General features: G+C 42.0%; 1 protein-coding gene across 4 annotated transcripts in view; it reads left to right on the top strand.

Annotated features, from left to right (window-relative positions):
* Positions 1-11449: 11449 nt before the first annotated feature.
* Positions 11450-27150, top strand: part of DERL1 (derlin 1) — a 29301-nt gene continuing 13600 nt past the window's right edge. For 3 of the 4 annotated variants that reach the window (XM_025393476.1, XM_025393475.1, XM_025393477.1), the window contains exons 1-2: positions 11450-11904; positions 23364-23475. In XM_025393476.1, the coding sequence (XP_025249261.1) occupies positions 11752-11904; positions 23364-23475 (265 nt within the window). In that variant the 5' untranslated portion in view covers positions 11450-11751. The remainder of the gene's footprint in view (positions 11905-23363; positions 23476-27150) is intronic. The other variant, XM_025393479.1, reaches the window with a different exon arrangement.

Below are 27150 nucleotides of genomic sequence, written 5' to 3'. Positions count from 1 at the left end.
TCTCCACTCACTGCAACCTCTGCCTCCCGGGTTCAAGCAATTCTCCTGCCTCAGCTTCCCAAGTAGCTGGGATTACAGGCATGCGCCACCGTGCCTGGCTAATTTTTTGTATTTAGTAGAGAAGGGGTTTTACCATGTTAGTCAGGCTGGTCTCAAACTCATGACCTCAGGTGCTCCACCCACCTTGGCCTCCCAACGTGCTGAGATTATAAGCATAAGCCACCACGCCTGGCCAATAACTGTTAATTGAGTTCCTACTGTGTGCAAGAGCTGCTCTGGGTCAGCGGGGGCTACAGCAGTGAACAAAACCAAGTTGTGCTTGCATTCTAGCTGGGGAGACAGACAATGAACAAATAAGAAAATAAATAAATGATATGTTGGGTAATGAAAAGTAAGGAAACATTTAAGCAGAATAAAAGGATGAGACTGATGGTGTGGGATGGTATTTTGGTTAAAGTGTTCAGGGAAGATACCACTGAAGGGTGTTGTCTAAGCTATACAGAAGGAAGACCTAAAAACTCCTCTCCTCTCCCCTCCCCTCCCCCCCCTTTCTCTTCTGTTTTAGAGACACAGTCTCATCTCACCATGTTGCCCAAGCTGATCTCAAACTCCTAGCCTCGAGCAGTCCTCCTGCCTCAGCCTCCCAAAATGCTGGGATTGCAGGTGTGAGCCACCATGCCTGGCCCAAGATAGGTTTTCAGTAGTGCACTATACTGTGTGGAGGTTTGGTTTAAAAGAACAGAAATTTATTCTTTCACATACCTGGAGGCCAGAAGTCCTAAGTCAAGACCGGGTGTGATGGCTGGGATCACACCTGTAGTCCCAGCACTTTGGGAGGTCAAGTCAGGCGGATTACTTGAGGTCAGGAGTTCAAGACCAACTTGGTCAACATGGCAAAACTTTGTCTCTACTAAAAAATTACAAAACTTAGACAGGCATGGTGAGGTTCACCTGTAATCCCAGCTACTCAGGAGGCTGAGGCAGGAGAATCGCTTAAACCCAGGAGGCAGAGGTTGCAGTGAGCAGAGATCATGCCACTGCACTCCAGCCTGGGCAACAGAGCGAGATTCTGTCACACACACACACACACAAAATCCTAAGTCAAAGTATTGGCAGGGCTGGTTCCTATTGTAGGCACTGAAGGGGAGTCTGTTCCACACCCTCCTCCTAGTTTCTAGAGGTTGCTGGCGATCTTGGCATTCCTTGGTTTGTAGATGTGTTACTCTAATTTCTGCCTCTGTCTCCACATGGCGCTCTCTCTCTTTCTTTCTCTCTCTCTCTCTCTCTCTCTCTCTGTGTGTGTGTGTGTCCACATTTTTTCTTTTTTATTAAGACACCAGTCAGGTGTCTTATTTTATTTTATTTTATTTTATTTTATTTTATTTTATTTTATTAAGACACCAGCCGGGTGCAGTGGCTCGTGCCTGTAATCCCAGCACTTTGGGAGGCCAAGGCGGGCAGATCACCCGAGGTTAGGAATTCGAGACCAGCCTGGTCAACATGGTGAAATCCTGTCTCTACTAAAAATACAAAAAAAAAAAAAAAATTAGCTGGGTGTGGTAGCCGGCACCTGTAATCCCAGCTACTCGGGAGGCTGAGGCAGGAGAATTGCTTGAACCCGGGAGGCGGAGGTTGCAGTGAGTCAAGATTGTGCCATTGCACTCCAGCCTCGGCAACAAGAGTGAGACTCCATCTTAAAAAAAAAAAAAAAAAAAGACACCAGTCGGTCGGGTGTGGTGGCTCACACCTGCAATCCTAGCACTTTGGGAGGCCGAGGCAGATGGATTGCCTGAGCTCAGGAGTTCTAGACCAGCCTGGCCAATATGGTGAAACCTCATCTCTACTAAAATGTAAAAAATGAGCTGGCCACGGTGGTGGGCACCTGTAATCCCAGCTACTCAGGAGGCTGAGGCAGGAGAATCGCTTGAACGTGGGAGGCGGAGGTTGTAGTGAGCCAAGATCATGCCACTGAACTCCAGCCTGGACTCTGCCTCAAAAAAGACACCAGTCATTGGATTTGGCCTCACCCTGATTCAGTAAGATTCAGCTTAACCTGATTACAACTGCAAAGACTCTATTTCCAAATATGACATTCACAGGTACTGGGCGCTAGGACTTCCACATATCTTTTGGAGGAACACAATCCAATCTGCAACAGTGTTGTTTTGAGTTATCACAATAACTAGGGGACATGCTGCCACATAGGGCAGGGGCCAGGGGTGCTAGGAAGACATTTCACAATTTGTCAGTTCCTCAGATACTGCTGTGAGTGAAAACCCTGTTTGTAATATCTGAACCTAGAACTAACTCTGTTTTACATATAACATAAAGAATATTTATAGGGATTCAGTATACACTAACTTTTCCTGAAATGCAACCAACTCTTCTACTGTTTTCTTTCTTTCTTTGTTTTTAATTGGTCTGCTGTTTTCATTGTGAAAGATTGTACTATTTTTCCCTTTCACTTTTTTCCTTTTAGAGATGGGGACTTACTCTGTCGACCATGCTAGAGTGCAGTGGTACAGTAACAGCTCACTGCAGCCTCCACTTCATGGCTCAAGTGATCCTCCCACTTCAGCCTCCTGAGTAGCTGGGACTAGAGGTGGGTGCCGCCAAACTTGGCTAATTTTTTAATGTTTATGTTTGTGGAGATGGGGTCTTGCTATGTTACCCAGGCTGGTCCCAAACTTCTGGCCTCAAGTTATGCCTCTGCCTTGGCCTCCCAAAGTGCTAGGATTAAAGGCATGAGCCACCACACCCAGCTTTTTAATTCTTTTTCACTTGTGTGTGTATTCTTCTTTCCTCTTCTTTCTTACATGAAAAGTAACACATTATATACTATTTTACACTTTGCTTTTTTCACTTATTAGGGTATCTGACATTTTTTGTACAATATTTTATACTGTTACAAGTTTATCTTCAAGGTAAACTACTAAAATTGACATTGGCGAGTTAAAGTGTAAATGTATGTATTGTTTCTATGGTTATACATTTCCTATTGTACTCTTTTTTTGCCAATCTGATACGTGAGAAATGGTATCTCAGTATGATTTTAATTTGCATTTCTCATATTACGAGAAAAGTTGAGCATCTTTTAATGTTTTAAGTAATTTAATTTTTTTTGTGAATTATCTGTTCGTGTGTTTTATCTGTTTTTCTATCAGGTTTTTAGTCTTTCTCCCCCTCATTTTTTACAAGTTCTTATATACTTGGTTATTTTAGCCTTTTATCTATGATATATCTTGGAAATATTTTCTCCCACTTTGTCATGTACCTCTACGTGATTTTTTGTCATGCAAACACATTTTATTTTTACATCATTGAATCTGTCTTCTATTTTATCACATTTGAATTTTTATGCACTCTATTATATTCAGAATTTTTCCAAGGGCTGTCCACCATTGTGGACACTCATGTAACCAATGCCATTTGATTCAGCTGGTGGTGTTTGAGCCACAAATACAACACATGGATATCTGTCTGCATTTATAGCTGTCAACTCACCATAACTCTATAACTGCAAGCGCCAGACTTTTTCATGACATTTGCTAATATAGTTGTGCCTGAGCATTAACATTAAAATCTATGTTATAGTAGAAGTTGGTTTCCTTTCTTTCTCATTATATCACAATTAGGGCATTATATTTATTTTATTGGAGTTGTAATTTATAACCTATGGTTTTCATTGTGGGATTGGGATAGCAAATATCTTAAAAGAGAGCATTTGGTCTGATAGGGTTGAGCACCACTCCTCTGGGGGAAGTGTGTTTCAGGCTAAAGATGTAGCAATCACATGAATTGCCTTGGCCTGTCCAATGCAGGGAAGGTATTGAGGCTGGAGCAGAGTGACAAGGGAAAAGTGAGAGGTCACAGAAATTGCCAGGGTTCACATCATATAGGGCCTAGAAGGTCATGGTAAGGACCTCCCATCATGCTTTCCACTCTAGCTAGAATAAAATGCAATGTGGCTTTGAGCAAGCGAGTGACAGGGTCTCATTTAGGCTCCTCTGGGATTGCAGACTGCAGTGGGGTGCAATGGAAGCAGGGAGACCAATTGGAAGTCCACTGCAGAAGTCCAGGCATGGAGGCCGGGTCCGGTGGCTCACTCCTGTAATCCCAGGACTTTGGGAGGCCGAGGCAGGTGGATCACCTGAGGTTGGGAGTTCGAGACCAGCCTGACCAATAAGGTGAAACCCCGTCTCTACTAAAAATGCAAAAATTAGTTGGGCTGTGGTGGCGTGCACCTGTAATCCCAGCTACTCAGGAGGCTGAGGCAGGAGGATTGCTTGAACCCGGGAGGCAGAGGTTGCAGTGAGCCAAAATCGCACCACTGGACTCCAGCCTGGGTGACAGACGGAGATCTCAAAAAAAAAAAAAAAAAAAAAAAAAAAAGTCCAGGCATAGCTCAGTGGAAAAGTTGGGAAGTGGTTTGATTTGGGATATATTTTGAAGGTGGAGAGGTCAGGATTTGCTCATGCAATTTATTTAGTCTTGTGTGAGGAGCCATAAAATCCAGGTTCTACCTGTGTGGAACTTATACTCTAGAGGAGGAGACAGCTGCCACACATACAGTTATCAAACCATGTTCTAAGTGCAATGATGGTGATTTGTGCAGGGTATTCTAGGAGTACAGAGGAAGTTGGTGGTGGGTATTTAACCTAGCCTGGATAGTGGTGATCGGGATAAGGGTAGGGAAAAGTTCTAGGATTAATCACAATTCATTGCAGCCAACAAGCCTTTATTAAGCACCTGCTCTGTACCAGGCACAGTTCTAGGCACTGGGGACGCAAAAGTGATCAAAATGAAGTCCCTGTCCTCATGGAGCTCACATTCTAGAGGGCACGATCTGAGACCCTCTTCCTGTTTTATTTGGTTTTTCTCTAGAGACAGAGTCTTGCTCTGTTGCTGAGGCTGGAGTGCAGTGTTGTGATCATGGCTCACTGCAGCCTTGACCTCCTGGGTTCAAGTGATCCTCCCACTTCAGCCTCCCAAGTAGCTGGGACTATAGGCACATACCATAATGCTTGGTTAATTTTTAAAAAATTATTTTTTTTTTGTAGAGATGGGGTCTTGCTATATTGCCAAGGTTGGCTCTTCCTGTTTTTGGTGAAAGCAATTAATACTTGTTAGTATATATGTAACATAACTCATTGGTGTGGTAAAGCTATAGTCGTAGGATTCTGGAATGCCATTCTCTTGGGGCATCTGACTGTTTTCAGAGAGAAAGAAAGAGGAAGGGGAGGGAAGGGCTTTGACTTGAGTGGGAGGAAGGGCAGGTAGGACTGGAATGAGATTTTTATTTTTATTTTTATTTGTTTATTTATTTTGAGATGGAGTCTTGCTCTGTCACCCAGACTGGAGTGCAGTGGCATGATCTCAGCTCACTGTAACCTCTGCCTCCCAGGTTCAAGCACTTATCCTGCCTCAGCCTCCGAGTAGCTGGGATTACAGGTGTGCACCACCATGCCCAGCTAATTTTTGTTTTTAGTTGAGATGGGGTTTCACCATGTTGGCCAAGCTGGTCTCGAACTTCTGACCTCAGGTGATCCACCCACCTTGGCCTCCCAAAGTACTGGGATTACAGGTGCGAGCCACTGCACCTGGCCCAGAGTCACCTTTCTGAGGCAAAAAGCAAAATGGCAATATGAAGTATGTGGGCAGATCTGGATTTTTTTGGACCTAGAATTTATACAGTTTGGAAGACCTACTTCAAGAAACATCATATAAAATTGTGAATACGGGGCTGGGCATGGTAGCTCATGTCTGTAACCCCAGCACTTTGGAAGGCCGAGGTGGGGAGGTCACTTGAGGCCAGGAGTTCAAGATCAGCCTGGTCAACATGGTGAAACCCATCTCTACTGAAAATATAAAAATTAGCTGGGCATGGTGGCAGGTGCCTGTAATCCCAGCTTCTCGGGATACGGAAGCACGAGCATCGCTTGAACCCAGAAGGAGGAAGTTGCAGTGAGCCGAGATCGCACCACTGCATGCCAGCCTGGGCACCCTGGGCAACAGAGTGAAAACTCTGCCTCAAAAAAAAAAAAAAAAAAAAAAAAAAAAACAAAGTTTTGCACAGAGCCTTGGAAAGGCCTGTGCAAGTGAGGGGCCCTGTAGCCTAAGTTTGATTAGGTTCACAATCACACCATCTCTAGGAGGAAGAGTCACTGAGCTGTTAATATCTTTTTATTTTAAATCCCACTCCTGGAAATCAGTTCAACAAAATGATCGAGAGGCAGTGTGGTCTGGTGGGTAAGAACGGCAAAATACAAAGTCCTTTCAATAACCTACAGCGTCCTCCATGGTTCCAGTGACTCTCTCCTTCCTTTGTCTCTTGACCCTCTGTCCCCACTCTCACTCCACTCAGTCACATGGGTCTTCGTGGTTAAGGTCTCCAGGCCAGCCACGTTCCCACCTCAAGGTCTTTGCCATTCCCCCTGTCTGAACTGCTCTTCCCCCGGATCTCCACACTGCTTGCTCTTTAACCACCCTGAGGTGTGTACTCAATATCTTCTGAGTTTGCAGCGAGGCCTTCCCTCACCAGCCCAAATCTCCTTTTCTTCTTTTTTCTTTTCCTATTCTTATTGCCAGTTTACCTACTGTACATATTACTTTTTTTTTGAGAGGAGTTTTGCTCTTGTTGCCCAGGCTGGAGTGTGATGGTGCGATCTCAGCTCGCTGCAATCTTCGCCTCCTGAGTTCAAGTGATTCTCCTGCCTCAGCCTCCTGAGTAGCTAGGATTACAGGGGCCTGCCACCATGCACGGCTAATTTTTGTATTTACAGTAGAGACGGGGTTTCCCCATGTTGGCCAGGCTGGTCTCGAACTCCTGACCTCAAGTGATCCACCCGCCTCAGCCTCCCAAAGTGCTGGGATTACAGGTGTAAGCCATGATGCCCGGCCACCATAGCATCTTCATCTACAAGGTGGAACTAACAAATTTGCCTACTAGTCAACATCAAGATTAATTACATACTTGCATTGTGCTTTGAACTTATGGAAGACAGATGCCACTGACTTGGCAGGCATCCCACAAGGATGGTACTCCTGTGGCTGTGGGGACAGAGTGGTATTTGAGTCCCTAGCCCTCTGTCAGTAGCGTTCAGCAGCACAGGGCCAAGCTCCAGTGCTAGGCAATACTGGGCATTGAAATGTTGGTTTCCCTCTAATTTTTTAAGGTTCTGTTTTTTATATAAACAGTAGGAAATATATTTCAATTATAGCAGGAAAGGCATGGCTAAGGCCATCTTTATTACCTCGATCTTTCTGAAGTTTCTGACATTAAACACATTCCTTTCTGAACAAATCTCCCTATATCTGTAAAATTAGCTTTTAAATACATAGCACATATACATGGAACAAATTTAAAAGGTAGAAAAGGATATGCAATAAAATATTATCTTCCCATCCCTGTCTCCCTGCTTCCAAGCTCCTCTTCCCAGAGGTAACTGCTATTTTAAGCAAACACTGTATGTATATCTGGGTGTGTGCTTTCTGTACAATGCAATGGTAGAGTGGCTATTACACTGTATTATACTACAATATTATGCACATTGTACTCTTTCTTTCCCTCTCTTCCCTCCCTCCCTCCCTCTCTCCCTCCCTCTCTCTCTCTCTCTCTCTCTCTCTTTCTTTCTTTCTTTCTTTCTTTCGACGGAATCTTGCTCTGTTGCTCAGGCTGGAGTGCACTGGCAAGATCTCGGCTCACTGCGGTTTCTGCCTGCCAGGTTCCAGCGATTCTCCTGCTTCAGCCTCCTGGGTAGCTGGGATTACAGGTGCACGCCACCATGCCTGGCTAAGTTTTGTATTTTTAGTACAGACGAGGTTTTTACCACGTTGGCCAGTCTGGTCTCAAACTCCCGATCTCAGGTGATCCGCCAGCCTCAGCCTCCCAAAGTGCTGGGATTACAGGCGTGAGCCGCCACACTCGGCCTTTTTTTTCTTTTGGAGACGGAGTCTCGCACTGTCTCCTGGGTTGAAGTGCAATGGCACGATCTTGTTTCACTGCAACCTCTGCCTCCTGGGTTCACAGGATTCTCCTGCCTCAGCCTCCTGAGTAGCTGGGATTACAGGCGCACACCACCACACCCAGCTAATTTTTTTGTATTTTTAGTAGAGAATGGTTTCACTATGTTGGCCAGACTGGTCTTGAACTCCTGACTTCGTGATCTGCCCGCCTTGGCCTCCCAAAGTGTTGGGATTACAGGCATGAGCCACCGTGCCCAGCCCTTTGTTCTTAATACTATATGTTACAGATTATTCCACTTTGGGGTATACAAAGTTGTTTTATTTTAATAAAGATTATCTAGCATTGGATTATATGGATAAACAAGTTTATTTAATCAATTTCTCATTGGCAGATATTCAGGTGTTTCCAATCTTTTGCTATTTCAAAAAATGCAGCACCTCCTCAGGCAACGCAGAGTTAAAAATATTTAAAAATGCAGCAATGACTATCCTTTTACATTAAAAAATATGTGGGAGTCTATCTAAAGCTTAAATTCCTAGAAGTGCATTTAAATATTGCCAAATTGCTTGCTGTAGAGGCTGTACCAATCAATGTACATTGTCATCAATAATTCACGGAATGCCTACATCTCCACATTTTTTTTTCCACCTTACCTCTCCATATTCTTTCGTAGCATTTAGCCCAATATCATTTACCTGTAAGTTTTTAAAAGATGGCTTGTATTGATGGCAGCAACCCAGGAACTTCCTTACAAGTTAAGTGATAAATTCTAAAGCAAACTATCCGGGAAGATTGAGGAAGTCCTTTATTTAAGATATCCAATATTAAACTATCTTTGTATTTTATGCCTAAAATAGTTTATTCCAATATATAGAGAGAACAGAAAAATAAATGTTTAATGTGATGGTTCTCAAAGAATAATCTGCAGATCAGCTGCTATCAGAATCACGTGGAAGTTGCAGGGAGGGAGGGCTTTTGAAAAATTTAGATTTTTTTTAGGCTCGTCCCAGACTTATGAAACTTGAAATCTCCAAGGGAGGGGCCAAGTTCTCATTGGCGATCCTTATACCCACTGTCATTTGGAAACAGCTGCTCTATCCTTAGGGTAGGACAATTTGCAGGCAGGCAAGTGCCCTTACTAATTAACTCTTTAAAAATTACAAAGTGATACACTTTTATAGTAAACATTTCAAAGAAAAGACAGCTAAGCACAAAAGAGAATAGCAGTAACATTGCTTCAAGTACTGTACATAAATTTATCTCATTTAAATCCTCACAACAATCCTAAGAGTTCAGTACTATCATTACTTTTCTCTTCTGCATTTTACAGATAAAGAAACGGAAGGACCGAGAGGTTAACTGATTTTTACAACATGATATTGCTAAAAAGTGGTGTAGCCATAATTTTATTTATTTATTAGAGACAGAGCCTTGCTATGTTGCTTAGGATGGTCTCCACCTCCTGGGCCCAAGTGATCCTCCTGTCTCAACCTCCCAAAAAGTGCTGGGATTACAGGCATTAGCCCCCACGCCTGGCCTACCGTTGGCTGTGATTTAAACTTCAGTGTTTCTAAAGGCTGAAGTTGAATTCCAGAGCATTCACTCTCTGTGAATTCTAGAGCACAACTTAGAAATAAACACTGCCAGATATTGGGTGTGTATTTTTCTTGTTCTTGTCTTTTTCTCAAGCACGTGTACTTATGAGTTTATCAGAGAAACTTTCCTTAGCCCTCCACCTAAGCCAGATGGCCCCTGTTTTCTTTCATTGTACCTTGGGTATGAGTAGTGGGTACAAAACAATAGTGGTGGTGGTAAAGGGAAATAAACAGAATAAATCTCAGGCAATATCGTCAAGTATTATCTGTTATTTATATAAATAGCTAGCTTTTATTTTATATCAAAATTATCTTTTTGTAAGGCTGTATCAATTTATATTCCCACCGGCTGTGTTCTTTATATATTTGCTATCCATTGGTCCCCAAATGTTGTTTACTCTCATTACACTGTGGAATATTTAATGCCTTTTTGTTCTGCAAAAACTGTTTTTATTAATTAACATCAAGGATACGGTGCTGACAAATATTCTCTACAATTACAAATGTTGGAAACTCTGCTGTCTGACATTCTTTCCGTGTGAATGGAACATCCCATTCTCGTCCAGAGCATCTGAGCCATGCAGGTGACTTTGACACACGATTTTCAATACGGGTACAAAGTTTTACATAGAGTTTTCAGACCCAACGTTTCACATTTGTCTTAACTTTGAGATCTCCAAGGAAAAAGCCTGCTTCTTACTCAGTCTAATGTTAACCTGATGCTACACACAGCTCTGCTTTGTTTTGAGTCTATCAAACACTGCTCCATTTAATTTTTACCAAAAATTCCCCTCATTCCCAAAACCCAATAATGACACTTCTGTTTGATGAGAGGCATTGAGGTTCCTCTGGAGTGCAGTCTCCCTTGCTGCAGCAAGTTAATAAATCTAACTTTGTGGACTACAGGTTTGTTCCTGGTGGTCTTTATGGGAAGACTTTAGCAATCTTAAACTGTAGGCCCCAAATCCCAAAACAACAGGAAACTCTACTCAGTATCTTTTCTTTTCTTCTTCTTTTTTTCTTTTTTTGAGACGGAATCTGGCCCTCGTCCCCCAGGCTGGAGTGCAGTGGCGCGATCTCGGCTCACTGCAACCCCCATCTCCCGGGTTCAAGCGATTCTCCAGCCTCAGCCTCCTAAGTAGCTGGGACTACAGGCGCCCGCCACCACGCCCGGCTCATTTTTGTATTTTTAGTGGAGACGGGGTTTCATCATGTTGGTCAGGCTGGTCTCAACCTCCTGACCTCGTGATCCGCCAGCCTCGGCCTCCCTTAGTGCTGGGATTACAAGCCTGAGCCACTGCGCCCGGCCAGTATCTTTTCTTAAAGATTCCTTTTTATACAAGATGAATTAGACAAGATGGATCATTTTGGCTTTTAGTTTTTCCAAGGTTCCAACCTAGTTAGAGCGGCTGTTTTCTGTGCACGGAAAATTCTTTCCGCAGATCTTTGCCCGGCTGGCCCAGTTCACACCTAAAGTGGCCATCTGTCCTCACACTGCCGCACCCCGACCCCGTCACTCTACCTCATCATCTCATTTCATTTTCCTATTTTTCCAATCACTCTCTGAGATTATCTTACTTCATTATCTATTTGTTTATAAAGTATCCCAATGAAGATGCAGGATCAGGAGAGAGGGTACCACGACAGCGCTGACAGCCGCAGCTGCCCGGTGTCTAGAACTGTGCCCGACGAACACTTGTGGAATGAGTGAGTAGACGAGGAACTAGACACTTCGTTTGCCTTCGTCCCCTTTAAATACCCTCCAAGTGGATCCAGCCGTATTAAAACTCTGAGAAATAAGTGAATGGCATTTGGCCTCGCCATTGGCTGGAACTTTTGCCGTTGCTCCTGGCAACCACTGTTTTCCCACCAGTCGTGTCGTCGCCCTACCTGGCTCCGCCCCTCAGGGCGCCGAGCCTCGACCGGGCGGTAAAAATCGGCCCTTGCCCTTTAAGCGGCGGGACTTCTGGTCACGTCGTCCGCGGCCGCCGGAAGGGGAAGTTTCGCCTCACAAGGCTGTCTCGCTGGTCCGAATTCGGTGGCGCCACGTCCTCCCGTCTCCGCCTTCTGCATCGCGGCTTCGGCGGCTTCCACCTCGATACCTAACAGTCGCGGAGCCGGCCGCGTCGTGAGGGGGTCGGCACGGGGAGTCGGGCGGTCGTGTGCATCTTGGCTACCTGTGGGTCGAAGATGTCGGACATCGGAGACTGGTTCAGGAGCATCCCGGCGATCACGCGCTATTGGTTCGCCGCCACCGTCGCGGTGCCCTTGGTCGGCAAACTCGGCCTCATCAGCCCGGCATACCTCTTCCTCTGGCCGGAAGCTTTCCTTTATCGGTTTCAGGTACTTACCAGAGACGGGGGGGCGTGGAGACTACAGGCCCCAGGAGGATCCGCGGCGGCGGAGCGTAGGCCGGCATGTTGCGGACGAGCGGTGCCTGCTGGGATTTGTAGTGCGTCCGGAGCCGGCGGTTTAGGGCGGGGTCCTTTGGGCCGGGGGAGGCTTTGGGAGCCGGGTCCTGGATAGCTGGAGTTGTGGGCTTAGCCTGGTGGGGAGGGGTTGACTTAACTAGTTTAGTGAGATTGTGCTTCCCGCTCTTCGCACTCATGAAGGAAGCAGTGAGATTAGTCGGCGGTAGTTGTCAATCTGTTGGACGCTGGCAATTAGGTCTGCCTGGAGCATTGCCCTCTGACCTCCCTCTGGTCACCCACGTGGGTGGCCTGTAGGTGTCAACTTCACCAACTTCTAGCTGAGTTCCTTTCACGTTAATGGAGTTTTTTTGTTTTGTTTTGTTTTTCCTATAGGAATGATTTAAAGTCAGAGATACAAAGAATTAGTGTATTTTTCTGCATTTCCCTGTAGCCCTAATTTAGTATCCCCCACGTAGTAATAGAATGTACGAAGGAATGGGGCAAAGAGTAAATTTGTCCAGAAATGGAAGGCCTTGTTATTTTCTTAAGCATGAAGGAAACGGTCCAGAGTAACATTTGTGTCAAGAGAGTGCTAGTTTTCAGAAGGTTATTTGTATTCACCAATTTCTGATTTAAAACTTTAATCAGCGGCAGGTCAGATAGCAAGATCTGGCATTAATTTCAGCCCTTTGCTTGGCCTGTGGATAACGTTTTCTTGTCTTTCTCTCTCTTCACTGGGTATTATTTCTTGGTTTCCTTTGCTGGTTCCTTATCCTCCTGACTTTTAAATGTTAGGATGTTCCTTAGGAAACAGTTATAGGACTTTCTCTATAGACTCTCCCTAGCTTTAGATGGTCTCATTCATTCAGCCTCAGGGCTTTATGTTCTTTCTGTAAACTGGAGATTCTGAAATGTCAATATAAATATCTTCAGTCCAGATCTGTCTCCCTATTTCCAGATTTGTACATCCAACAGTTACTTGAAATCACGACTTGGATGACTAAGAGTCATCTTCATCTTAACGTGTCCAAAACTGAATCCCCTTTCCCCCTTTGCCTTAGAAGTGAATAGCAACTCCATTATTAGAGGAGCTGAAGTTAATTGTCAGAGTCATCTTTTATTTTTCTTGTTTTTCTCACACGCCGCAATCTGTCAGTAAATCCTGTTGACTCTATTTGAGACATATATCCAGAATACAATCCCTTGTCATTCTCCATTGCAAACCATTATCACTGCAATCTGGTTCCTTTCTGTCTTTTCTCTAGACAGCTAGAGTGATCCTTTTAAAACCTAAATCAAGTGCTGTCATTCCTCTGTCCAGAATCCTACCATGCCCTTCTTAATGAGTAAAATCCAAGTTCTTTCAGTGGCCTGCAAGGCCCCTGCTGCCTCTCTGACCTCATCTCCTACTGCTCTCCAAAGTGTACCTTAGGCTCCACAATGAGATCCTTGCTGTTACTTCAGTGCTTATCTGGATCTCTCCTTAGGGCCTTTGCACATGTTGTTTCTCTGCCTGAGGAAGATAACCGTGGCTCACTTGTTTACCTTCTATCATTCTTCAGGTCTGTACCCAAATGCCCTCTTATTGACAAGGCCTTCTCTGATGGCCCTATATAAAATAGCCCCTCTTTCACTCCACTCCCTTATCCTTCATTTTTCTCTTCTTTCTTTTTCTTTTTTTTTTTTTTTTGGAGACGGAGTCTCGCTCTGTTGCCCAGGCTGGAGTGTATATGGTGCAATCTTGGTTCACTGCAACCTCTGCCTCCTGGGTTCAAGCGGTTCTCCTGTCTCAGCCTCCCAAGTAGCTGGAATTATAGGCGCACACCACCATGCCCAGCGTATTTTTGTATTTTAGTAGAGACAGGGTTTCGCCATGTTGGCCAGGCTGGTCTTGAACTCCTGACCTCAGGTGATCCACCTGCCTCAGCCTCCCAAAGCGCTGGGATTAGAGGTGTGAGCCACCACACCCGGCCTTATCCTTCATTTTTCTTGCTGCATGTTACCCTTTGGTATTTGTCTGCTTCCCCTCAGAGAATAAGGCTCCATGAGAGCTGGATCTTTACCTTGTTCACCACTGTCCTTGTTACCTAGAATAGTGCCTGGCACATAGTAGGTGCTTGTATATTAACTGAGTTGTTGGAAGTAATTGTTCACTTGCTGTATGTGGGCACTGGGGTACAATAGTAAATAGGACTGAAAAGGTTTCAGATCCTGTGAAGACATAGAGGCACGTGATTTAAGGGGTATAATATTTGATAGGGTGTTGCACCCAGAAAGGCCTCAGAGAAGACATTTGAAGAAATTGGAATACTGAGGAACCAGCCAGCTTTGAGTGGATCTGGCTCTGGAGACAACCAACCAATTCTGTGACTCAGCCTGGTGCTTATATTTGCCAAGCTTTTGCTTACATATCACATTTAACCTGATGACAGCACCTTAGGAGACTGACTTAAGAATGTATTGGGGAAGAGAGACATTTCAATATAGCAGGGAGGAGAATGAACTTGGACTATAGGCTGAGCGTAGAAGTTCTATATCCATCACTAGTAGTTCTAGATTCTTTCACTAGTAAGTGAAAGACTCAGAGGTAGGAGCTGGGAACAGGAAGAAGACTGGGTTGCCAGCTGGCACAGGGTCAGCTGTAGGATGAGGATTGGTAGATGAAGGCAGGGAGATAGCCAGAGCTGGGTGCAGTAAAGCTCAGATGGAAAGGTGGGTGAAAGCTAGATCATAGTTGAGCCTTGTATGTCATGTTAAGAGGTTTGAACTTTATTTTGAGGGCACTACGAAGTCTTTGGAGCCTTGTGAACAAAGGACTGACAGATTGCCCCGACTACTCTGTGGAGTGGACTTTGTGTGTGTATGGAGGGGGTTGAAGGAGGAAGGGCTAGGTGATGAGATCAGAGAGGTGAATCCAGTTAGGAGGCCAGAGAGATGGTGGTTTGAAACTGTGGCTGTGAAGATAGAGAAAAGGGCATAGACTTGGCAGAGGGGACAAGATTACAGCTGAACGGATATGAAGAGTGAATGGCTGAAGCAAGCAGGACTGAAAGATACTACTGTTTTCACAGGAGCAGCTGAGTGGATGGCGGAGCCCTTGACTGAGATGGGGAATGGTCAGGGATGCCTAGGTTGGGAGTGGGGGCTGGTATGGATGAAGAGTTGGGTTTTGGCCATGCTAAGTCTTGAGATGCTTTTTAGGCATCCATGTGGAGAGTCCCAGGGAGCAGTTGGAAATAAAAATATGATTCTGGAGTGCAGCCGGAATTGCATACTGTTCTGGGTTTATTACTTTAGTAAATATTTGTTGGCTGAGTTAATGTTGTGCACTTTGTTCCTTGTGGCTTGTTGGGTAATGTGTGGTCATGGGGAGCAATGGTGGCATATTAATGTGTGAGAAGGAGCTGGTCAAAACCGGCTCGTTGTCCTTGTTTGCAAAATCCTCACTTGTGTGGTGATACTAGTGACTACATGACGTAAATAAGCACGTTGTAAAGAAGTAATGTAAATAAGCCTCTCTAACAGGCTGTGAGTGTATAATGTTAAAAGTGGTGAACTGATTAGAAAAAGTCATTGTTCTTGTCACATCTTCCACGATTTTATCATCTTCCCTGTATTATTTCTTCTCAGCTTGTTATCCCCAGGCTGGGAGAAGCTACCGCAGGAGGCAGGACAGTGGACTGCCCAGGTGTGGAAAGACCAACAGCTGTACCTTGTCTTTTTTTCTTGTTACTCTGATTCTTGCCTATTTTGGACACATGTAACTTTTAGACCCACCTGGAGGAACTCATTTGCAAATGAAGCAGTCAAGGAAAAACTGCATTTGAAGGCTGCTGTGCACGGACAGCGTGAGGTGTGTTTTAGCAGAATTCTGCTAGAAAGCTCCTCTTTTCCTTAGAAGCTGAATCTTTCACAGCTTACAAAAATAGGGGAGTGATTGATTTAGAATTGTGTGCTTATGTTGGAAGTGACAAGTTATTTTTCCTCCTAAGCTATCGATTCCTGTGTGTAGCTTGTTGGTTTGAAACTCTGAGGTTTATAACGTTATTTCTTTAGGTTGGATAGGTTGAAACAGGTGTGTGTCAAGACTCATTATACTGTTGTCTATGATTTCTCCCTCTTCTGAGTCCCTCAGATTTACATTCATCAATCAAATAGTTCACAATAATGAAATGTCTTCATATTAATCCTTGATTAACTACACAAGAGGTGGCAATTCCTGCTGCCTTTGTGTTTTCTAAGGTTATGTCTCCCAGGGCTGCCTGCTTGGCGGTATTTCTTCATTTCTTTGGCCAAAATAACATCACCCTGTTACAACTTCTCTGAGGTTATGTCATTGAACTCCGACAATCATCCTGAGATAAGTGTTACCCCCATTTTGTAGACAGCTTCAGTTTCAGTTTCTATTTCATTGAGTCAGAGATAGTTCTAAGCTGTCTTGTTTAACTCCTTTGCATAATATCTACGAAAAAAATAAGTATGTAGCAAAACATTTTTGAAGGTGATTTCTTCCAAATCAATCATAGCAAATTATTTTTCCTTTTCTATTAGAGTAGAAAGACTGTTAGATTTCAAGTAGTTGAATCATGGTCTCAAGGCCTGGCTCAGCCCCCTGCTAGTTGTGTATCCTTAGGCAAGTTATTTGTCCTGTCTGAGCCTCAATTTCTTTAGGATCTGAGGATAATATAATAGCATATTAACTTTGTTCTAAGACTCCATTGATTATACAATGCACCATCAATTTAATGCAACTTTTTTGGGGGACAGGTTTGGTTTAATGTAATTTGTAGAAATTACATTAAACCAGTGTATTGATTGTAAGACACTCTAATTTCAGAAACACAAGAATGAGTACCTTCAAACTGAGGAAATATGTTATCTACTTCTTGCCTGTAATATGTAGAACACATAGAAAAATGTTTGTAATACCCAGTAAATAGCCTGATAAATAGGCTATTCAAAAATAGTTGCCTCGTTTGTAGTTAATGTGGGGAAAAAAAAGCTGCCAATTTTTATTTATCAGCCAATACTTTATGCCTTATTTCCTTCTCTCCTGGACAGTAAGATTCTAATTTTAATTAGTAATTGAAATGTAACTGCTGGATGATTATTCTGCTTTGTCTCCTTAAAAGCATCCTGACTTGAAATGGGAAGATGTGAACTCTTGATTTCTCTAATTTGTTTCCAGGGATAAGAAATGGTACCGACCAATTCTGTGACTCAGCCTGGTGCTTACATTTGCCAAGCTTTTGCTTACATATCACATTTAACCTGATGACAGCAACCTTAGGAGACTGATTTAAGAGTGGATTGGGGAAGAGAGACATTTCAACTTAGCAGGGAGGAGAATGAACTTGGGCTATAGGCTGAGCATCAAAGTTCTATATCCATCAAGGTTTGGCTATAGAACTCTAGTGGCAAGTGTTTTGGTATGTATAGTTGAAAATCTTTCCTTAGTAGTCCTGTCCACGTTGAACAGTTCAGCTGTGGTCTATAATAACGTTGCCCATTGGATTGTGGCTTTTTAAAAAACTTTTTCTTGAGTTATAATATATAAGCAGGAGAGTGTATGTATAATAAGTTTATAGCTGAGTTTTTAAAAATTCAAAACATGTGCATAGCCAGCATTCAGATCAAGAAACAGAATCCCTAAAACCTTCCTCCTGCTTCCTTCTGGTCACTGTCCTCTCTAAGGGTGACTGTGCTCTGGATTTTTAATACCATGTATTGTTTTTGCCAGTCTTTATGCTTTCTATAGATGGAATTATGAAGTATGTTCTCTTTTGTGTCTAGCTGCTTTTATCAACATTATGTTTGAGAGTCACCCATGTTGTTGCATGTGGTTATAGATTGCTCATTGTGAGACCATGCCACAATCTATTTACTCATTCAGCTATTAATGGACCTTTTGGGCAGTTTCCAGTTTGGCTGTTATGAATGGTGCTGCTATGAACATTCTAGTACATGTCTTGGTGAACATATGTATTTCTGGGTGAGCATGAATAGTCATTTCTGTTGCTTATATATCTAGGAGTAGATTTGATGGCTTCTAATTGCTCTTTTTAAAGATTAAGTGCATTTCATTTGTTTAAATGAGTGGAAGGGGCCTTTTCTTGCCTACTCGTCGTGTCCCCCCCACCCAGCAAAAAAGGCTACAGTTTGCTAAACCAGCATTTGTCACACAGGTGCTCATCATCTTTCTTGTTTGGTGGCTGATACATACTTAAGTTCAAATCAAGTGATCCTTATTTCAGACAAATCTTCACTTTTCATACTTTAAAAAAAAAAACAACGAAACACTCTAGACTCTGGATGGCAAATTATTTCAGTAGCAGATTGTTTAGAAGATTTTAGTTAAAGGATGGCTGCAACCTACACTCTCAAGTTGTTGGACTAATAACTGAGGAACAATGTCTTACATCTTCTTGAAGAGTGTGTATAGCAGTGAGCACATGGGCTACATGTCCTTGTTAAGTGAGGAACTCTGGGTGGATTACCGGAACTCTAATTAGGGCCCAGCTTTCTTCCTGAAAAAAACTAGGATCATTATGGGCCTAGTCTTGGGGTTGCTGTGGACTTAAAATGAGATACTCCCCAATGAGTCCTCTCAGTAAGTGTGAGGCAGGCAGTCCTCTGTCTGCAAGTTTTGGCTCTCTGTGCTGCAGCTGGCAGCCTCTTAGGCTCTCCAGGGTTGAAAATGGGCCTCTTTACTCCTGGCGCTGAACATAAAGCCAATTCCTTCTCCTGTTTACATATCTGGTAGAGGAAAAAATGGGATTTAGTTGGATACTTACAACGGGGATTTCCGAAATATGTTACACTGTATCCTTCTAAAGAGATAAGCTGTCTTCTGGTGTTTTTAGATTATAATTTTAAAGTAAAACAAAAATAATATTAAGTCTTTTAGATCAATGAAAGCAAGTATAACTCAAGGGTAGGCTTAATGAACAGGGAAAAGAAGTGAGATATTTTGACAGACACTGATTTCCAAAGAACAGGTGCGCACAGTGACTAAAAATAGTCTTGTGTCATCAGCATTAGAGAAAATGTAGTCAGACAAAAACGAGGTTTCTTTTCCACACCAGGCCTTGAGTAACTTATAGGAATATGGGGGTAGTTGAAATATGAATTTATAAAAACCGGTTAGCAGGTGTTTCCGAAAAGATGGTGATAATACAATTAATACACCCACACATATTAATTCTTTTTACAAAGCATCTTTTTAATTCACTGTCTTAATTCCAACCTTTTACAAACCCTGTAAGATAAGGAAGGCAGAAGTCATAGGATAATGTCATTGGGTAGATGATGAAGCCAATTTGACGTCCATACGTTTCTAAGGTTCCAGGGCTACTTAGGAGGTTTTGCTTCTGGTCTTTACTCCCAGTGCTTTTCTGAAGCACAGAGAATGAATTAGTAGGTTTATTCTGAGTCCATTTCAGGATTATACATGTCTTAGTAGTGAACACTTACACTAATTATAGTTGTACCTCATAATACTGATGCCATTTGTGAGAGGGATTGTAAAAATAGGGGCTTAATATCACAAACTCTGGAGTCAGACTGTCTGGGATAAAGTTCTAGCTTCACCACTTACTGGCTGATACTTAACCTTTTCTCATCCTGTTTCCTCATCTATGAAATCCATCTCCTGAATCAGTGCATGTAAATAAGCAGAGTAGCACACTAATTTAATGATTTATTTAAAAAAACCATTAACTATGGAAATTGAGGCTCAGAAGTGGTGACTTGTAAGCAAAAACTGAAACCCAGGCCTTCTCAAATCATCTCCAGTTTCTTTCCAACAAACTATCCTGTTTCTGTGATAAAGTTGTGAATAAATCAAAACAAATGTTAACCTATTTTATTTTTCTGGTTTAATACAAGTTTCTTGGAAAGTCACTTTTTCGGTATGCACATCATGCTTCCCTCTGCAAGGTATTAAGCTCTGAGGGTTACATTCCCATACTTGGAGAATGGAGCTGGCCAGTCTGTATGTGGCCAGTCCCCGTGACTGATGTCCTCCATTCCAACCACACTCGAATTGTTAGCAGTACTCGTTCAGTTATTGTGCTCTTGCAATTCTTGGGGCCTTTGTAACAAGTCCACATGTCCCCTCCCTTCTGCCAACTCTTTCTTCTTTTGACAGCCTTCCCCACTACTCTGAGGAATTCAGGGGGCATATCTTTTGTGCTTGGTATATGCTAGTGTGCAATGAGATAGACATATAGCTCTCATACCAAAAGCCAGCATTTCGCTGCCATTTCCAAAAGTTTAGGAAGGCCGTCTACTTCAATCATTATTTAACATTGTTCTGGTGGGGGTGCCAGCCAGTGAATTAAACAAGAATGAAATAAGATACAAAAGTTGATTTACAGCTAGGGTTGTATGCTTAGAAAGCCCAAGAAGCTCAATTTTCTTTTTTGTTGAGACAGAGTTTCACTCTTGTTGCCCAGGCTTCAGTGCAATGGCGTGATCTCGGCTCACTGCAACCTCTGCCTCCTGGGTTCAAGCGATTCTTCTGCCTCAGCCTCCCGAGTAGCTGGGATTACAGGCATGCGCCACCATGCCCGGCTAATTTTGTGTTTTTAGGAGAGACGAGGTTTCTCCATGTTGGTCAGGCTGGTCTTGAACTCCCAACCTCAGGTGATCTGCCCGCCTTGGCCTCCCAAAGTGCTGGGGTTACAGGCATGAGCCACTGCACCTGGTCGAAGCTCAATTTTCAATATTGTAGGCAGTAAGATACTCAACTTTTGTGGTTAGATATAAAAAGATGGAAAGAGATAGCTCTATAGACAACTCTAAGAGCTATGAAAAACTTTTTGGCTGGGAATTATATCAATATCACATGGATATAATGAAATAATGGTTCTAATTCATTTAGAAAAATAAAATATTGAGACTAACCAAGAAAATTGTGACAATTGTTGAAGAAAAAACAGGTGGGGGGATATCATTTAGCTATTTAACTTCACCAGGTATTAAAATATATTATAAAAGTAATAGAAATTAGGCTAGGCACAGTGGCTCATGCCTATAATCCCAGCACTTTGGGAGGCTGAGGTGGGAGGATCATTTGAGGCTGGCAGTTTGAGACCAGCCTGGACAACGTAGGGAGAGCCCGTCTCCAAAAAAAAAAAAAAAAAAAAAAATTAAACAGGTGCGATGGTACATGCCTGTAGTCCTAGCCACTTGGGAGGCTGAGTGGAGAATTGCTTGAACCCAGAAATTTGAGGTTACAGTGAGCTGTGGTCATGACACTGCACTCCAACCTGAGCAACAGACTGAGACCTTGTCTCAAAAAAAAAAAAAAAAAAAAAGAAATTAAAATAACTTGATATTGGCATAGGAATCAATTCCAAACAGAATGGTGTTAAAATAGACCTTAATATAAAAGAAGCTAGAGTATAAATGTTCAATGAAAGTAGTTTTACAAATAATTGGAAAAAATGAGGGTTACTCTGTAAATGGCATTGGGAAAACAGGGCGACCATTTAGAAAAACAGTTGGATCTCTTCCTCATTCCTTGGATGCACCTTGAAAGTGCTAAAATAAAACCGTAAACACTTACATTCTTGGAGCAAAAAGACTTTCTAAACATGACATATCGTGGACACATTTGCTTACATTTAATTAAACCTTTGTATGCCAAAATATGGCAAAAATACCATGAAAGTCGAATGACTGATCAGAAAATGCTTGCAATGATGAGAAAGAGAAATTTCATAATGTCTGAAGAAATACAGCCAGGTGCGATGGCTCATGCCTGTAATCCCAGCACTTTGGGAGGCCAGGGCAGGGGGATTGCTTGAGCTCAGGAGTTTGAGACGAGCCTGGGCGACATCATGAGACCCTGTATCTACAAAAAATATAAAAATTAGCCAGGTGTGGTGGTGCGTGCTAGTAGTCCCAGCTACTCGGGAGGCTGAGGTGGGAGAATCACCTGAGTGTGGGAGGTGGAGGTTGTGGTGAGCTAAGATCATGCCACTGCACGCCAGCCTGGGCATCAGAGCAAGATCCTATCTCGGGGAAAAAAAAAAAAAAAAAAGAAATGTAAATCCAGAAGAACAGATGAATAAAGGAAATGCTCAGGTTTTTAAAACATGAGAAGGTGCTTGACTTCTCATAATGCAAATAAAAATTAGTTTTCAGATTGGTGAATATATAATACATGAAATGGTGAGAGTATGGAGAGAAGACAGGCAGTCATCTACTTTTTAGGAGGAAGTATAAATCGAGCAGACATTTTTGTAGGCATTTGGCAGTATCTACCAAAATAAATGCTTATGTCTGTTGCTCTAGCAGATTTATTGACAGGAACTTATTCTGTATATGCACATATAAAGAGGATTTACAGGAATATTCATTGTGGCATTGTAACAGTTTAAACAAAAGTTTAGACATTCACATACAAGGAATACTGTGAAACCAATTAAAATATTTTGTCGGGAATGAACCAAGGTATAAAACAGTGCCATATAGAGTAGAATAAAGAAGAATGAGTAATAGTAACATGTGTTTCTTAGAGGAAATACAGGACACTGATCAGCTGTTGTTGGAACTGGGAGACTGGAAGTTGGGAATGAGGCTTACTTGTTACTTTATTATTTAATTTAATTTAATTTAATTTAATTTTTTTGAGATGGAGCGATTCTCCTGCCTCAGCCTCCCAAGTAACTGAGATTACAGGCGCCTGCCACCACACCGGGCTAATTTTTATATTTTTAGTAGAGATGTAGTTTCACCATGTTGGCCAGGCTGGTCTTGAACTTTTCATCTCAGGTGATCTGCCTGCCTCGTCTTTCTAAAGTGCTGTGATTACAGGGCATGAGCCACTGAACCTGGCCTACTTATTACTTTAGACCCTTCTTATGTTTTGTTTTTTCAGGGAAATGTTTTTAAAGAAAAAGTGCCCCTATTGCCTATTTAGTGCATTGGTTTGAATAAAAAATTGTTGTTTTACTTCTGCCTTTGTGGCATTTTTGGACAAGGTTTGTCATTCTAGAATATTCTTTCCCTAAATAGAGGCATTACTGTACTGTTGGAAATTAAGCCTTTGTAATTCATTTTTTGATGTAGGCTTACTTGTATGCCTGATCTTAGTAAAGACTGATCATGTACTCATATAGTATGGATTTTGTTTCAACTTGTTTAGAAATATTTGTTGCTTATTTTATGATGTCGTTTTATTCCATTGATTTGCAGATTAATGTGATCGTAACTGGTGTGAACACTTTTCTTCAGCTGTTTTCTTGAATTGTGTTGGTAGTATCACTTTCATACCTCTCATTGAGGAGGATGCTTTGCAGGGGTTAATTTTGTTTAGTTAAAAGGGAAAAAAATAACCAGGCTTACAGAAACTAACAGCTGTGTTTATTTTGATCTGGACAGATTTGGAGGCCAATCACTGCCACCTTTTATTTCCCTGTGGGTCCAGGAACTGGATTTCTTTATTTGGTCAATTTGTATTTCTTATATCAGTATTCTACACGACTGGAAACAGGTATGTTACCCATAGTTGTTTTAAGTATTGTTTCTTTCTCATTTACTAATCTATGTGTTTTCTTTGGAGGAATTTGGAGGGCAGTTAGCATTACAAAAAGAAACTGGGTATTGATAGTAAATGCTCAGTGACTGTGCTGGGACTGCACCAGGCACTTAGCTTATTCAATTTTTAATTCTCACAACATCCTGAGGTATAAGTAGCAGTGTTACCATTTTATAGATGCAAAAAGTAGCAGATCAGAGGTTGACATGTCTTGTCCATCTCCTTAGTGGCTAAGCTGTATGCCTCTCATTTATTTTGGCAGTCTCACTCATTTCTTTTGCAGCAGTCCTTGTCCTTCAGTGCAGAATTGGGCTGGAGTATATATGTCTCCTAGATTGGGGTTGAAAAACACTAATTTATGTAATTAAAAGCCTAGATTTGTTCTCCAATTGAAAAACTCAACTCTAAAGTACAGTATATAACCAAGATTTAATGATATATAATAGTTTATCAGGTATGAATACCAATGTAATATTTTATTTATTTATTTATTTTTTGAGGCAGTCTTGCTCTGTTGCCTAGGCTGGAGTGCAGTGGTGCCATCTCAGTTCACTGCAGCCTCTGCCTCTCGGGATCACACAATTCTCGTGCCTCAGCCTCCTGAGTAGCTGAGATTATAGGCACCTGCCACCATACCTGGCTAATTTTTGTAGTTTTAGTAGAGACGGGGTTTCACCCTGTTGGCCAGGCTGATCTCAAACTCCTGACCTCAAGTGATCTGCCTGCCTCGGCCTCCCAAAGTGCTGGGATTACAGGTGTGAGCCAACGCGCCCAGCCAACCTACGTAATATTATGGATAAATTCGAAAAATCTTACTGAATTGTCATTTATTTCCTACGATACCTTATATGCTTTTCTGAGTTGCTTACACTAAAGAAACAATGCATCAGTACGCTGTGTTACAGTATGGATATAATTTTGTTAAATTTAAATGATTTTGAAAAGGCTGACTGACTTCAGAGACTTTATAAACTTGCTGGCTGTTACCTCAGGGTAGAGAACTCTGAACCACCCTTAAATGTAAGTCAGTGTTCATGTGGTTGAGAATTGTGAATCAGCCTCATCACTGCAGGGAAATAGTAGGATGGCTATTTGATGTCAAGTAACATTTTTCCTTAAATTGGCATTTGCTACTAGGTTCTTTTTCAAAATAAAGAAATTGTATTAATACAAAGTATAAGGTCATAGACTATTATATTACTATTGGGAGAAACCTAGTTTATTTCCTGAGTTTTACCAAAAGATGAATAGGAGATTCAAGGAAGTGAAGTAACTTGGCAGAAGTGAAACTGACGACCAGTCCTCTCACCACCATGTCAGGGGTTTGATCTTTAAATCTACCAGAATATGTGATTTTTATTCTCCTTTGTTCCAGTTGGACCCATTGTGATACTGAGTGCTTAGCAGTCTACCTTTCTGGTATAACTTAATTGAGGATTAATTTGTTAGAGTAATTTTTTTTTGTTTGTTTGTTTTGAGACAGGGTCTTATTCTGTCACCCAGGCTGGAGTATAGTGGCACGGTCGTGGCTCCCTGCAGCCTTGACTGCCTGGGTTCAAGTGATCCTCCCACCTTAGCCTCCCTAGTAGCTACAAGTATGGGTGTTAAACTGCCACACCTGGCTGACTTTTGTGTTTTTGTAGAGATGGGGTTTCACTATGTTGCCCAGCCTGGTCTTGAACTCCTGGGCTTGAGAGATCTGCCCACCTTGGCCTCCCAAAGTGCTGGGATTACAGGTGTGAGCCACTGTGTCCAGCTGGAGTAATTTTTTTATATTGATAGTAAATGTTATCTCAGTAGTAAAATAGATTAAGTGTGGATGATCTATGATCAGTTATTTAAAATTTTATTCTGGAAAATTTTCAAACATATGAAAAAGTGGAGGGAAAAGTCAATGAACCTTTTTCTTTTTGTTGAGACCAAATTCGCATAACATAAAATTCATCATTTTAACCATTTTAAGGTGTACAATTCAGTGATCTTTAGTATATTCACAGTGTTATGCAGCTGTCACCACAATCTAATTCTAGAACATTTTCATTACTTCCTAAAAAAGCCAAAGCAGTCACAGTTTACCCTCCTCTTTCCCTCCTCCCAGCCTCTGGCAACCACTAAACTACTTTCTGTGTCTATGGATTCACCTATTCAGGACATTTCATATGTCCTCTGGTGACTGACTTCTTTCACTTATCACAATGTTTTTAAGGTTCATCCCTGTTGTAGTGTATGTCAGTACGAACCCTGCTTAACCATCTAATGGTTATCACCTCTAATAGTTACCTCATAGCCAATCTTGTTTTATTTATATCTATGACTGTCCTCCACCCCTGATTTTTTGAAGCAAAATGCCAGACATTTCATTGGTAAATATTTCAGAATTTAACTCTGAACTATAAGGACTTGAAAAATAATTCTAATGCTATTTTTAAACCTAAATTGTAATAATTCCATGGCCACTCTTTTTTTTTTTTTTTTTTTGAGATACAGTTTTACTCTGTCACCCAGGTTGGAGTGCAGTGGCATGATCTCAGCTGACTGCAACCTCTGCCTCCTGGGTTCAAGCGATTCTCATGCCTCAGGCTCCTGAGTAGCTGGGACTCCAGGTACGTGCCACCACGCCCAGCTAATTTTTGTATTTTTAGTAGACAGGGTTTTACCATGTTGGCCAGGCTGGTCTCAAACTCCTGACCTCAGGTGATTCGCCCACCTCAGCCTCCCAAAGTGCTGGGATTATAGGTGTGAGCCACTGTACCCGACCAAAACCACTGATCTTATTGACTCTTTAGATTTGCCTGTTCTGGGCATTTCTTAAAATCATTTTGTTGCCTTTTGTGACTTATGTCTTTTACATAGCATAATGTTTTCAAGATTCTTCCATAGAGCATGTGTCAGTACTTCATTCCATTATATCGCCAATTAAGATTCCATCGTATGGACATACCTCATTTTGTTTATTCAGGCGTCAGTTGATAGACATTTGACTTGGTTTCATTTTTTGGCCATTATGAATAATAGCTGCTATGAACTTATGGAGGGGAGCTTTTGAGATCATTCTACTTAATGCTCTTATTTTATAGATAAGAAAACAGTGATCTGGAGTGGTGGTGACATGTCTCAAAAGTCGCAAAGCTTTTTGAGTTAATGCAGTTAGGACTGGAACCTAGGTTCACGGATCCCCAGTTTTCTCTCAGCCACATAGCTTTAAGTTAACATCTTGACAAAATGTTTGCCACCTGCATATTTTCCCTCCTGGCTAAATTGTTAGGTATATAGCAGAGTTGACTTATTTATGAGGTTTCTGATTTGAACTGGAAGACTGTAATTTGAAACCAGTTAATTTGTAAATTCTGAGTTGCAAGCATGTCAGATAATATAGTACTGTAATTTATATGATTACAATATTTTAAGTACTCAGTCTAAAGACTCCTTAGGAATCAGACAGCCAAAGCCACATCAAAAGAAGCACAGCTATTATTAAAATTCAGAAATTGTGTTAGAATTTCAGCTCTGATTCATCATTGTGATCCTCTAGCATTAGGCCTGCTTAACACTGTGACTGAAGTGTGCTTTGAGGTATCAAGGGAGAAATAAAGGAGAGTAGAAGACACTTTTGCTGGAAACCTATTTTGT

The sequence above is a fragment of the Theropithecus gelada genome, chromosome 8 (genome assembly GCF_003255815.1).
Source record: "Theropithecus gelada isolate Dixy chromosome 8, Tgel_1.0, whole genome shotgun sequence".
Classification (NCBI taxonomy): domain Eukaryota; kingdom Metazoa; phylum Chordata; class Mammalia; order Primates; family Cercopithecidae; genus Theropithecus; species Theropithecus gelada.
This window is presented reverse-complemented; position numbering and strand designations above follow the sequence as displayed.